General features: G+C 49.3%; 1 protein-coding gene across 1 annotated transcript in view; it reads left to right on the forward strand.

The window, feature by feature from the left end:
- Positions 1-10,147, forward strand: part of GRAMD1B (GRAM domain containing 1B) — a gene marked incomplete at its 3' end in the record, with an annotated part of 28,448 nt that extends 18,301 nt beyond the window's left edge. The window contains exons 7-16 of the mRNA XM_008944936.1: positions 1,612-1,727; positions 2,206-2,362; positions 3,042-3,231; positions 3,610-3,753; positions 4,410-4,528; positions 5,959-6,101; positions 6,750-6,853; positions 7,272-7,475; positions 7,705-7,795; positions 10,040-10,147. Coding sequence (XP_008943184.1) covers positions 1,612-1,727; positions 2,206-2,362; positions 3,042-3,231; positions 3,610-3,753; positions 4,410-4,528; positions 5,959-6,101; positions 6,750-6,853; positions 7,272-7,475; positions 7,705-7,795; positions 10,040-10,147 — 1,376 coding nt within the window. The remainder of the gene's footprint in view (positions 1-1,611; positions 1,728-2,205; positions 2,363-3,041; positions 3,232-3,609; positions 3,754-4,409; positions 4,529-5,958; positions 6,102-6,749; positions 6,854-7,271; positions 7,476-7,704; positions 7,796-10,039) is intronic.
- Positions 10,148-10,216: the final 69 nt, after the last annotated feature.

Consider the following 10,216-nt stretch of genomic DNA (forward strand, 5'->3'; position numbering starts at 1 on the left):
TATGCCACAGGCCTATAGATCCTGCATGGGGTGTGAGTATCTGTTCCACAGCCTGTTGAGCATTTGTGGCCCAGCCGTGGGAGTAAGACTCATGAACCAATGTTATGTTACTGTGCTACAAGCATTTTGAGATGGTCTGGCTTGAGCTCCTGCCATACTGGAAGGCTTAAGTAATCAAGCATCCAGAATACCCTGTCCTGAAAATCCGAGTGATATTTAGTATGCCAAAGGATCACTTTGCATTGGGCAGCTTGTGTTGCTCCCTTATGCTGTAATTTAATCAGCCTTTAGAAATTCCTAACAAAATCCAGTGCCTTTGGTTTCAAGGTCAAAGCAATCTGGAACTGAGACATGGAGTGATAAAGACAGGAAACAATTCCAGAGCTTTTTTTTCCAAATGTATGACCCATGCCTGTCAGGAGAGAGAGAGAAGGAAACTACTCCATATTTTCTGATAAGATATGTGAATTAGAGTATATGTTGGAAAAAAAGGTGAAACAGAGTTAGTCATTTTTCTGGATAAGAGGATTTTTCTTGTTAGAGGGTTTTTAACCCAGTGCTTTTGATTGCTGCTTTTGGGAGCTAGATGAAAAATTTTCCTGCTGTATCCCATACAGGAACTATGGGAAGACGTTCAAGCCAGCAACTCAGAAAAAGCTCATTAGTTTGTGGTTTTTTTTTCCCCTCATTATCAAGAAATCTTTGTAACTGGTCATAAGATTCTCATGGATAAAAATTCACCCCCTTTCATCCCTGTACCACCTATTTAAATCACAAGTTCTGCCCCATTTCTTGAGAATGTCAGAACGCAGTCATATGATGATCAACTGATCTGCATTTCTGACAAGCAGGGCTTTTCTGAACAGTGTGGGTAATTTGTTTTCTCTTTGTAACTGGAAGTGTATACAAACTTCACAGCAGTATCAGGTAAGGAAATGTTTTTACTTGTATATTTTTTGTTTTCCTTGCAGCTGTAATTGTTTAGGCAGCTTTATTTTAAACAAACTTGGAAGGGAAAAAACCTCTTGAGGCGTTGGGGTTGGGTGTAGTAGGAGGCAGTAAGTGGAGGCACAGTGTAAGAGGCAGGGAAAAGGCATGTGAAGGGAAGTGCAGCTTTACTGCTTACATTATTACACACACGTCAGTTTAGTAGCAGGAAATGTCATTTTGTGTGCTGCTCTGGGTGTAACCTCACGTTGGCTTTCTGGTAGTCTGCAGTAACATGAGATTGTGGTGTGGGAAAATACCAAAGTCAGGTTTCAGGGTAGAACCTGGGCTGACAGCAAAGGCCTGCTTGGTGAAAGGGCCTCTTATTACTTGGTGGGTGCAATCTCTAAGCCAGCTTAGTCTAACTATATAAGGCTACATAAACCCACAGCCCTCAGCCAGCGTGGAGCTGGAGCAGCCTGCCAGTAACACACAATCCACCTTGTAGCATCACTGGTGTTCAGCAGAGGTGATCACATCAGAAGGCTCTTGCCCCTATCAGGGGCTGTGTCAGAATCTCTCACTCCTATCAGGGCAAGTTCCTGATAATGATAGTTCCAAAAATTCATTGTACTTTATCTTTCTTAGCTGAAAAGGTGTGCTGCTCTCTGTTTCCTCTTTTAGCCTCTCTGTCCAAAGGAGCTCTGGCACTTTGTCCACCAGTGTTATGGGAATGAGCTGGGTCTGACGAGCGACGACGAAGACTACGTGCCTCCTGATGATGACTTCAACACAATGGGGTGAGTGAGGAGAGGCAGAATCTGCCCGTGGTGGAGAAAAGATGGCCTCAGCAGAGCAGGAGTCCCACTATATTGCATACCTCTAGCTGCTGATTGGTGAGAGATTCTGGGTTCTGGCTGTTTCCCCTTCAGTGTGTCATGCCTGAAAAGCCGAAAGCGTACCGTTCCCCCGTGGGAGTGGGTAGGGGCTGGAATGCCTGCCTCCCTGCTTGCTGAGCTAGCTGAGCCATTCTGTAAATGCCCAAACATTCCAACCACAAGGTCAGTCAGCATGTTAAGTGGTCAGAAAGTGCTGATGCTTATCAGTCTGCCTCTAAACACTTGAAAAGTTTGGGCTTGATCTTCCCTTCACTGAGCCATTTCTGCTCCTGGTCAGACTGGAAACTTCATAGAAGTGTTCTTACTTGCTCTGTGTGTCCAGTTGTAGCTGTACTGAGAGGGGTAAACATAAAAACCTGTGTTCTCTGTGGCGTCTCAGCTACTGTGAAGAAATCCCCGTGGAAGAGAATGAAGTCAATGACAGCTCCTCCAAAAGCAGCATGGAGGCCAAGCCAGAAGCTAGCCCTCAGCTGCCGAAGAAGTCTGTCACTGCCAGCACACTGACATCTACGGGAAGCAGCGAAGCCCCGGCCTCCGTAAGTGTCCCTCCTGCCCCGCAGTGGGAGCAGTGGTCCTTTTCTCAGGGATCCAGCTGGTGGTCCCTGCATCTACGAGGTAACTGTCAGCCCTGCAGCTCCTCTCCCAGTGCAGCTGACCTCAGTCCTCGAGCCAGGGCTGTCTGTGAGCGTGGCATTTGGCTGAGGAAAGTGAGCAAAGCGTGCCTGTCCTAAAGGACAGTGACATGGGACTCTGGGCAGCAAGCGCATTTTCCTCTCCAGACTTTTAGATGAAAAGAAATGGAGTATTGGAGATAAATGGGTTATAATTTCTCCTCTGCCTTCAGTTATTCCGTAGAAAACAGTGTGTGCCCTCATAGTATTCAGTCAGAGCAGGTCTGGTTTAGATATGGCTTCAGCCTAGCTGTGCAAGGCTGGTCTGGGAGCAAAACCAGTTTGTTGTGTGCTTGTCAGAACACAAACCCTGTGTATGTACCAGGCTCCAGCTGTATGTGGTTCTTTGAGAGGAGGAGATCTGGTATGTCCATGTGTTTCACAAACACCATATGGTAACTGTCCTCCTCCATTATTTAATTTCCAGACATGTCGAGGCCAAATGTTTCAAGGTATCAAAGTTGGCCCATAGCTGTAAAGTTTTGGGAAGTAACCCTGATTTCCAGATGCTGATCTTGCCCTCGTTATGCTCTTGTTGCTACAGTTTGATGGAGTGCTACCAGAAGAGGAGGAGGCAGTGGCAGAGAGTCCCGTGGAAAAAGACCTTGGCATTGCAAATATCATGGGGGAGAAGATAGAGATCATCGGCCCTGTGAACTCCCCCTCCCTAGACTTCAATGACAATGAAGACATTCCCACTGAGCTCAGTGACTCGTCAGAGACCCATGATGAAGGTGTGTGGGTGGGGAGGGGCCGTTCCACAGGTGTCCTTTGCAGCTGTGTCTCATCCTTCCCAGTGAGGGACTGGAGCAGCAAACTCCCAACTCCTTTTCTGCACCCTAGGAGTTCAGAAGGTGCAAAGAGTTCTGGGGTGCAGAAGGTGAATGCCTGGGGCATTTGGAAGGATGTCCCTAAAGTAACCTATGCAGCTAATTACTCCTTCTGACATTCCATCTGTTGTCCTTGGATCAGTGGAGGAATAAGGTTAGAAGGAAAGGGTCCCTTTGGGTTCCCTCAGCAAGTAAAATACTAAGGTGCTGCTGCTAGGAAAGCACAGCCTCTGGTACCATCACGGGGGTCACATCTGGGCCTCTGGGCCTGTCTGCCCACAGGGGAAGTCCAGGCCTTCTACGAGGATCTGAACGGGCGGCAGTACGTGAATGAGGTGTTCAACTTCAGCGTGGACAAGCTGTACGACCTGCTCTTCACAGACTCCCAGTTCCAGAGGGACTTCATGGAGCAGCGCCGCTTCTCTGGTAGGCTGCTGGTGGCAGCACGGGTCCCTGGGGGAGCCCACGGGCCCTGGCTTGGCACACGCCTGGTAGCTTGGCCTGGTGATGGAGGGGTTGAGTAATATTCTGTGAATATTAATATTCAGTTAATTGGGGCAGATGTAGTCTGTACTGACAGTAATCCAAAGCAGGTAGTACTAGCCTTGCTTGGCTAGCTAGTTTGACTTTCTAAGAGCCAGGTCTAAGTCTCTGGAAGAAGCAGACTCTTTTATTTTTTCCCAATAGCTATGGCCTGATCCTGTGTTCAAAGCTTGACAGCCTGAGGAAAAAAGCTCTTCTAGTTCCACACCAGACAGTGACCCAGACTGTGCAATTGATGATGCAAAGAGAGTTTCCCTTGGCATGCATTAGTCCTCTTTTGCCTGTAGCTGTGAGTTTGCTGAAGGAGACACGTCCTCAGCCTGTCCTCCTTTCCCTGCACTTGAAAAAGGGGAAAAATATTCACTGGTAGGGGAGGAGACTTTTCTTTCACACTCAGTTGAGCTCTAGTGCTTCTGCAGCCAAGGTCTCTGAGGAGAAGGAAATACTGTCCTGAGCTTGGTTATATGCTTATGCCTTTCCCTAGGGAGCTGACCAGAGATTCCTCTCTGGTTAACTTGAATATTGTTTTGTCTTCTCAGATATTATCTTTAATCCCTGGAAGAAGGAAGAAAATGGCAATCAGACCAGAGTGATCTTGTATACCATAACCCTCACCAACCCTCTGGCCCCCAAAACTGCCACAGTCACTGAGACACAGGTATGTGAAGGGGGAACCAGGGGTGTGATGCTTCATAGAAACAGATCTGTGATTTATTTTCTTTTCCTGGGCATGCTGCTTTGCATGTTTTTGTTCTCCCTACCCATTTTCCTTTACATGTTTTTCTTCTGTTAACTTGCTGCCCAGCATCACTGCAAATGTGAGTAGCTAATCTTATACTTCCACTGGATTGCACTGCAAGGAAAGGACCATGAATTTTCCTGCAGAAGCAGATGAGTTTGTAAAGAAGCCAGCACTATCTGACAACTGTGTGTGTCACCTGTAGTGGCGTTTTTTTGAGCTGCAGTCAGTCCAGCAGATATTATTCATGAGCAGGGCACACGAAAGTCAGGTCCAGTCTGGGCAGTCCTCCTCACATCTCTGCGTAGAGATCTGCAGGCTTTTGTAGTACTGGCAAGGACAATTAGGTGACATGTTTAACAAGGTAAAGAAGGGTGGTGCAGTGCACTGGCAAGAGCCAGGCCAGCTGTATCTAGTAGGGGCTGTGGCTAGAGAGGGGGGAAAAGCTTCTGTCTGTGTCCAGAGATATGCTCAAGTGGCCAAAGGTAAATACTCAGACTTGGCTTGAGGGAATACCCAGAGGTGTGTCTGAGCATCACATTTCAGAGAGAGGAGAATCCCAGCAGCAAGGTGTGCCTTGTCAGGATGGGATGAAGGGTGCTCTTCAGAACCAAGGTGTGTGCAGGGACAAGAAAGGAAAGGGGAGAGCCAGGTGATGGGCAAAGGCAGCAGTACACTGCCAGGCAAGCAGGGACGTGGCCTGGTTGATAGGGAGCTAGGGGTCAACCTCTGGGCACGCTTTGCTGTGTCCTCACTGCAGAGGTGAGGGGGAACAGGCTGTAGGAGAAGCTATTCTTTTGTATATGGATCTGCAGCTAACTGGTCTGTCCCCTTTGTGAGGTTTGTTCTGAGGCAATGAAAGAAGCAGATCAGAAACTCTTAAAAGGAGTAACTGACATGCTTTTTTGGTGTTCAGAATTGCAGAATAAGTTATTCTAGAGAGGACCTGTGCTCAGAGCAGGGCCATCTCTGGTTTTAGATCAGCTTGCTCTCTGACTAGCCAGACATGAGTTTAACAAACAAAGGTCCCAAAGAACTGGTCCTCACGTGGCAGTGTACTTAACTATGTCTCTGATGCAAAATGCTGGAGATTGAGCTGCTGGAGCTGAATGCCCCTTTTGAAATATGCCCTTGGGAAACCTCTGAGCAAAACGCTTGGCTTCTTTGAGTATGCCTTCCCTCAAAGGTGAGCTCTTCATGGAAAAATTGCAGAGATGGGTCCTGGGCGTGGGTGTGGTCTTCTGCTCGTGGCAGAGCTGTTGTGTGTGAAGTGCTGGTGAAGGTGCTGATCTATCGAAGCGGTGTTCTAACCAGACTAATAGTTGCCTTGCATGCTGTCTTTTATGCAGACAATGTACAAAGCCAGCCAAGAAAGCGAGTGCTATGTCATAGATGCAGAGGTGCTAACTCACGACGTCCCCTACCATGATTATTTCTACACCATTAACCGCTACACGTTGACTCGTGTTGCCAGAAACAAAAGCCGACTCAGGTACTCTTCCTGTGGGTTAAAGAGCTTTACTGAGGAGCAGAAGTCACCTCTGGGTGGGAGTTCTGCTGTGTGTGCATCAGAATGGGCTGGGGAGAACGTGGCCTTATTTCTTTGTCCTGTTGCTGTAACTCCCTTACCACAGAGTTACCATGGGGGCACTGTGGGGACCTAAAGAGAACAATAGACCCGATGCACAGGACTTGCAGCTGGGTCAGAGAGACAATTTACAGACTTCTTGCCCCCTTCTTGGAAGCAGAGGCTTGCAGGGCCAGTTGTCACACACAGTCAACTACATGTGATAAGCAGCAGGGCATACATCCAGGGACTGTGTCTCTGAAACGTGCAGAAGAATTTGGTGCTGGGCAAAGCTATAGGCTTTTGGGTTTGACCTGGATATGTAGTCTAAACGTCTACATGGCTGAAGGTCTTGGGAGTCCTCTGCAGGGAGGCTCTCTTTAGACCTTCCTGCTAACTGCCTTTGGAAGGACATTTCATTCAGTGCTTCTCCTTGAGAAACACAAAGCCCTGAGACCATTCCAGAAATAGCAATTTCATGATTATTTCCCATGTTTACATTGACAAAGGATTGTGAATTATGTTGCCCCCAGGAAGGAAACTCAGGAGAATGACTTGCCCTTCTTCACACAGGGTTTCCACGGAGTTACGTTACAGGAAACAGCCTTGGGGGCTGGTGAAATCCTTCATTGAGAAGAATTTTTGGAGCGGCCTAGAAGATTATTTCCGTCATCTGGGTAAGAGTGGCAAAGACTGGACCTTTGTTAATGACCCACAAACAGCAGCACCTTCCACAGTTCCTGCAGGCCTCCCTGCAGGCAGGCAGTGTGACAGCGGGATACCTGCTGCCAGCCTACTGAGGTCACATCTGGAGTGGCTTATGGAAGGGGCCAGCCACAGTTACTGCCACAGCGGTGGTAGCACTTGCTGGCATTAATCAGGCCACCAAATCCCACCCTCTGGCAGGAGCTCAGGCAGTCTTCGGGCAGGGTTGGGCAGAAGGTGTAAGGAATGTGTAGGGTGTCCTCTGGCGTGGGCCTCCTAGAGCGTCCTGACTTTTTTGGCCCAGCAGCTGTGCCATTAGAGGGCCTAAGTGTGTATCTCTGGAAGGCCAGTGCCACTGCTGTTAAGTGCTCCTCCTTGCTGTCTCTGCAGAGAGTGAACTGACCAAAACAGAGAGCACGTACCTGGCCGAGGTCCACAGACAATCCCCCAAAGAGAAAGTGAGCAAGCAATCGACCGTGCGCCGGAGGAAACGGGCCCACGGGCACCTGCGGGTGCCTCACCTGGAGGAGGTGCTGAGCCCTGTCACCACCCCCACGGACGAGGAGGTCGCACACCGAATCAAGCACGTGGCAGGTGGGGAGCCCCAGAGCCCTCACACGTGGGGACGGGCACCTCTGGAGAAAAACCAGAGCGTTGCTCACAGGGGTTAGTGGGCAGAGGGGCCAGGAGGGGCCAGGGCTTCCCAGGGCAGGGAGGGGAGGCTGTACTCTGAGTGTCTGAGGGAGAAGGAGGGGTGGGTACAGGGAAAAGGGTCACCCCCATGGGACAGCACTGGCTAGCCTGAAGGCATCTGTCTCCTCAGGTTCCACTCAGACACGGCACATCCCCGAGGAGAGCCCCAGCGGCTTCCACCTGCAGAGTGTCTCCAAGCTGCTCCTTGTCATCAGTTTTGTGTAAGTGATTTATTTTTTTTGCTTTCTTTCACAGTCAGCCTTTAACCACTTTGGTCCTTTCCTGTTTTTGGTGTTCTGTGTTCCCCTGTGATGGTTCTTCCTCTCTCATATTCCTCTCTGGTCCCAAACTTTGTGCAGCACAGAGGAGAGAAAAGCAATGGTGGGCCGTTTTGACCCCAGTTTTCACCTTGTAACCAAACATGGTCTTTGCAGACCTGCATATATCTGGGAGTCCTAAATGCAGATCAGCTATACTGTCTGGGACAGAGGCAGCATTGATAGTGACAAGCAGGGCAAGGGGCAGCTGTGCAGGGAGAGAGGAGGCAGAGGAGAAGAAATGCAACCAGTGGAAAGTCTTTTTTATTGCAGGGACACAGTTTAGAGGTTTTCAAAGACGTGTTGAAACTGTGTGGGTTTGTTTTTTTTGTTTTTTTTTATTTAACATAAGCCATTTAATGTAATCTGCTAACACACTAGCTGTTACTGTGAAGGATGACCATGCAAAGCTCTCTGGGAGTCACTGTGCTATCACAGCAGGGCCCAGTGTGTGTGGGGAGTCTGTCTGACTTCTTTCCTCTGCTCTGGCAAAACCTATTTGGCTGTGTTCCTGGGTGGTGATTTTGACAAGTGTTATCACTATCTTAGAAAGATGCTGGATCGTCTAGAGGTGGTTTCTGAAAAAAAAAGAAAAAAAAAAAGGTAGAAACACATTAAGAGAGATTGGCATGATTTCACTAGTTTAGCCTACATTTGGTTTGTGTTCCTCCTCTGCCACCACCTTTGAGAGTTGCTAGTCCTGGTTTTGGCTGGATGTGTTCTCCAAATGAGCTGGGTATGTTCCCCTCGTGTCCCCATGGCTCAGTCTTTGTGCCTAAACTCAGGTGTTCACTGTTCCTCTGCCTCTTGGGCTGATGGTGGCTTTCATGTGTTTGTTAGAGCCACAGCGGTTGCTGGGCAGGTGCTGGGCAGCAGTACAGTCTCCAGGAGCAGTCCAGATACAGAGGGTGCTTCCATCACTTTAGGGAAATGGAAGCATGTTGTTGACCCCAGAGGAACAGCAGAACTTGAGCTCCTTCCTTTCTTAAGCTCCACCCACCTCTTAGTGAGGTGGGAAGGAGCTGAGATTGTAGACTGGGGTGATGTTTCAAATTGAGCTCCTTTCTGCATTTCCTTTTCCTGGTGGGGATGAAGAGTGCCAGGGTTTGCAGCAGAAACCCAGCTAGCTGCTGTGACGAGCAGCAAGGTAAAGGAAGATAATGCTGAGGAGACAGCCTCATGTGCTACCTTCTGTGTCTAGATGGGCAGGATGCAATTAAAAGTTTGGGTAGGAGGGCACGAAAGCTTTATGGCAATGTCTTGTGACAGGCTGCTAGCTTAGTTGAGAGTGGTCAGAGCCCTCCCTCATCTTTTGAGAACACTCTTCTGGCCAGCTGGTGCCCGCCTGACCACACCGGGGTTAGTGGGCCGTTCTTCCAGCCAAGTAGCCACGCTTTTCAGAGGCAGGCACGAGCCTGTCGTTTTGAACTGTGTTTGGTGGGCAGGAGGAGGGGTACAGCACGGTGCCTGGCCAGAGCACCAGCCTGGGGGCTGTCCCCGTGGCCACCAGGCAGCAGGTAAGGCTGGATGCGTGCGGGCTGCGACGTGCCTTTGTGTGTCAGACGGTGCCCCGCGTCGCTGGGTTTGGGCTTGTCCACCAGCCACACACAGCTCAGCACTTGCTGAGCAAATGTCTGTTAACTGCACGTGCAGTTGTTTGTCTGTCCTTCTTGTCTCTCTTACCACTGTTCCTGTCCTCCCTCCTCTCCCCATCTCTCTTCTGTGCTGTCAATGAGCCTTCTCCTGTTCTGTGTCAGTCTGTTTCTAACCTGCAGCTCCTCCGTCTCTTCTCTTCCCTGCTCCCATTAGGATCTGTTTCAGGTACTGTCTCTCTCTTTTTATACCTCTTTCTTCTTCCATTTCCCTCCCTCTCTCTGCATCCAGCACATCCACTCATCCAGCCTGTTCTGCCTGACCTGTCAGCTCTGTCTTTCTGTCTGTCAGTCTTCCTTGCTCGCATGTTTCTCCCACGAGGTGAAGTTTTGGGTTCTGATCCTGGCCCTTACTCAGATTAAATTCCCACTCACATACAGCATCGACCTGGGCCGCAGCCGGGTTCCTAAAGCCCTGGGTGTTTTCCCAGGTACAATGGGCAAGCAAGGGGCCATGAAGCACTCGTAGTAAACTGACTGTTTTCTTTATTTCCAGTCTGGTGCTGCTGGTCATTCTCAATATGATGCTGTTCTACAAACTCTGGATGTTGGAATATACTACGCAGACGCTCACGGCGTGGCAGGGCTTGCGGCTGCAGGAAAGGTACTGTCACACCTGCTTTGTCTTTGCCTCCTCTTTCACATTTCCTGTGTTTCATGTTAGAGGCTTTCC

This window comes from Merops nubicus, unplaced genomic scaffold (assembly GCF_000691845.1).
Source record: "Merops nubicus isolate BGI_N331 unplaced genomic scaffold, ASM69184v1 scaffold34517, whole genome shotgun sequence".
Lineage (NCBI taxonomy): Eukaryota > Metazoa > Chordata > Aves > Coraciiformes > Meropidae > Merops > Merops nubicus.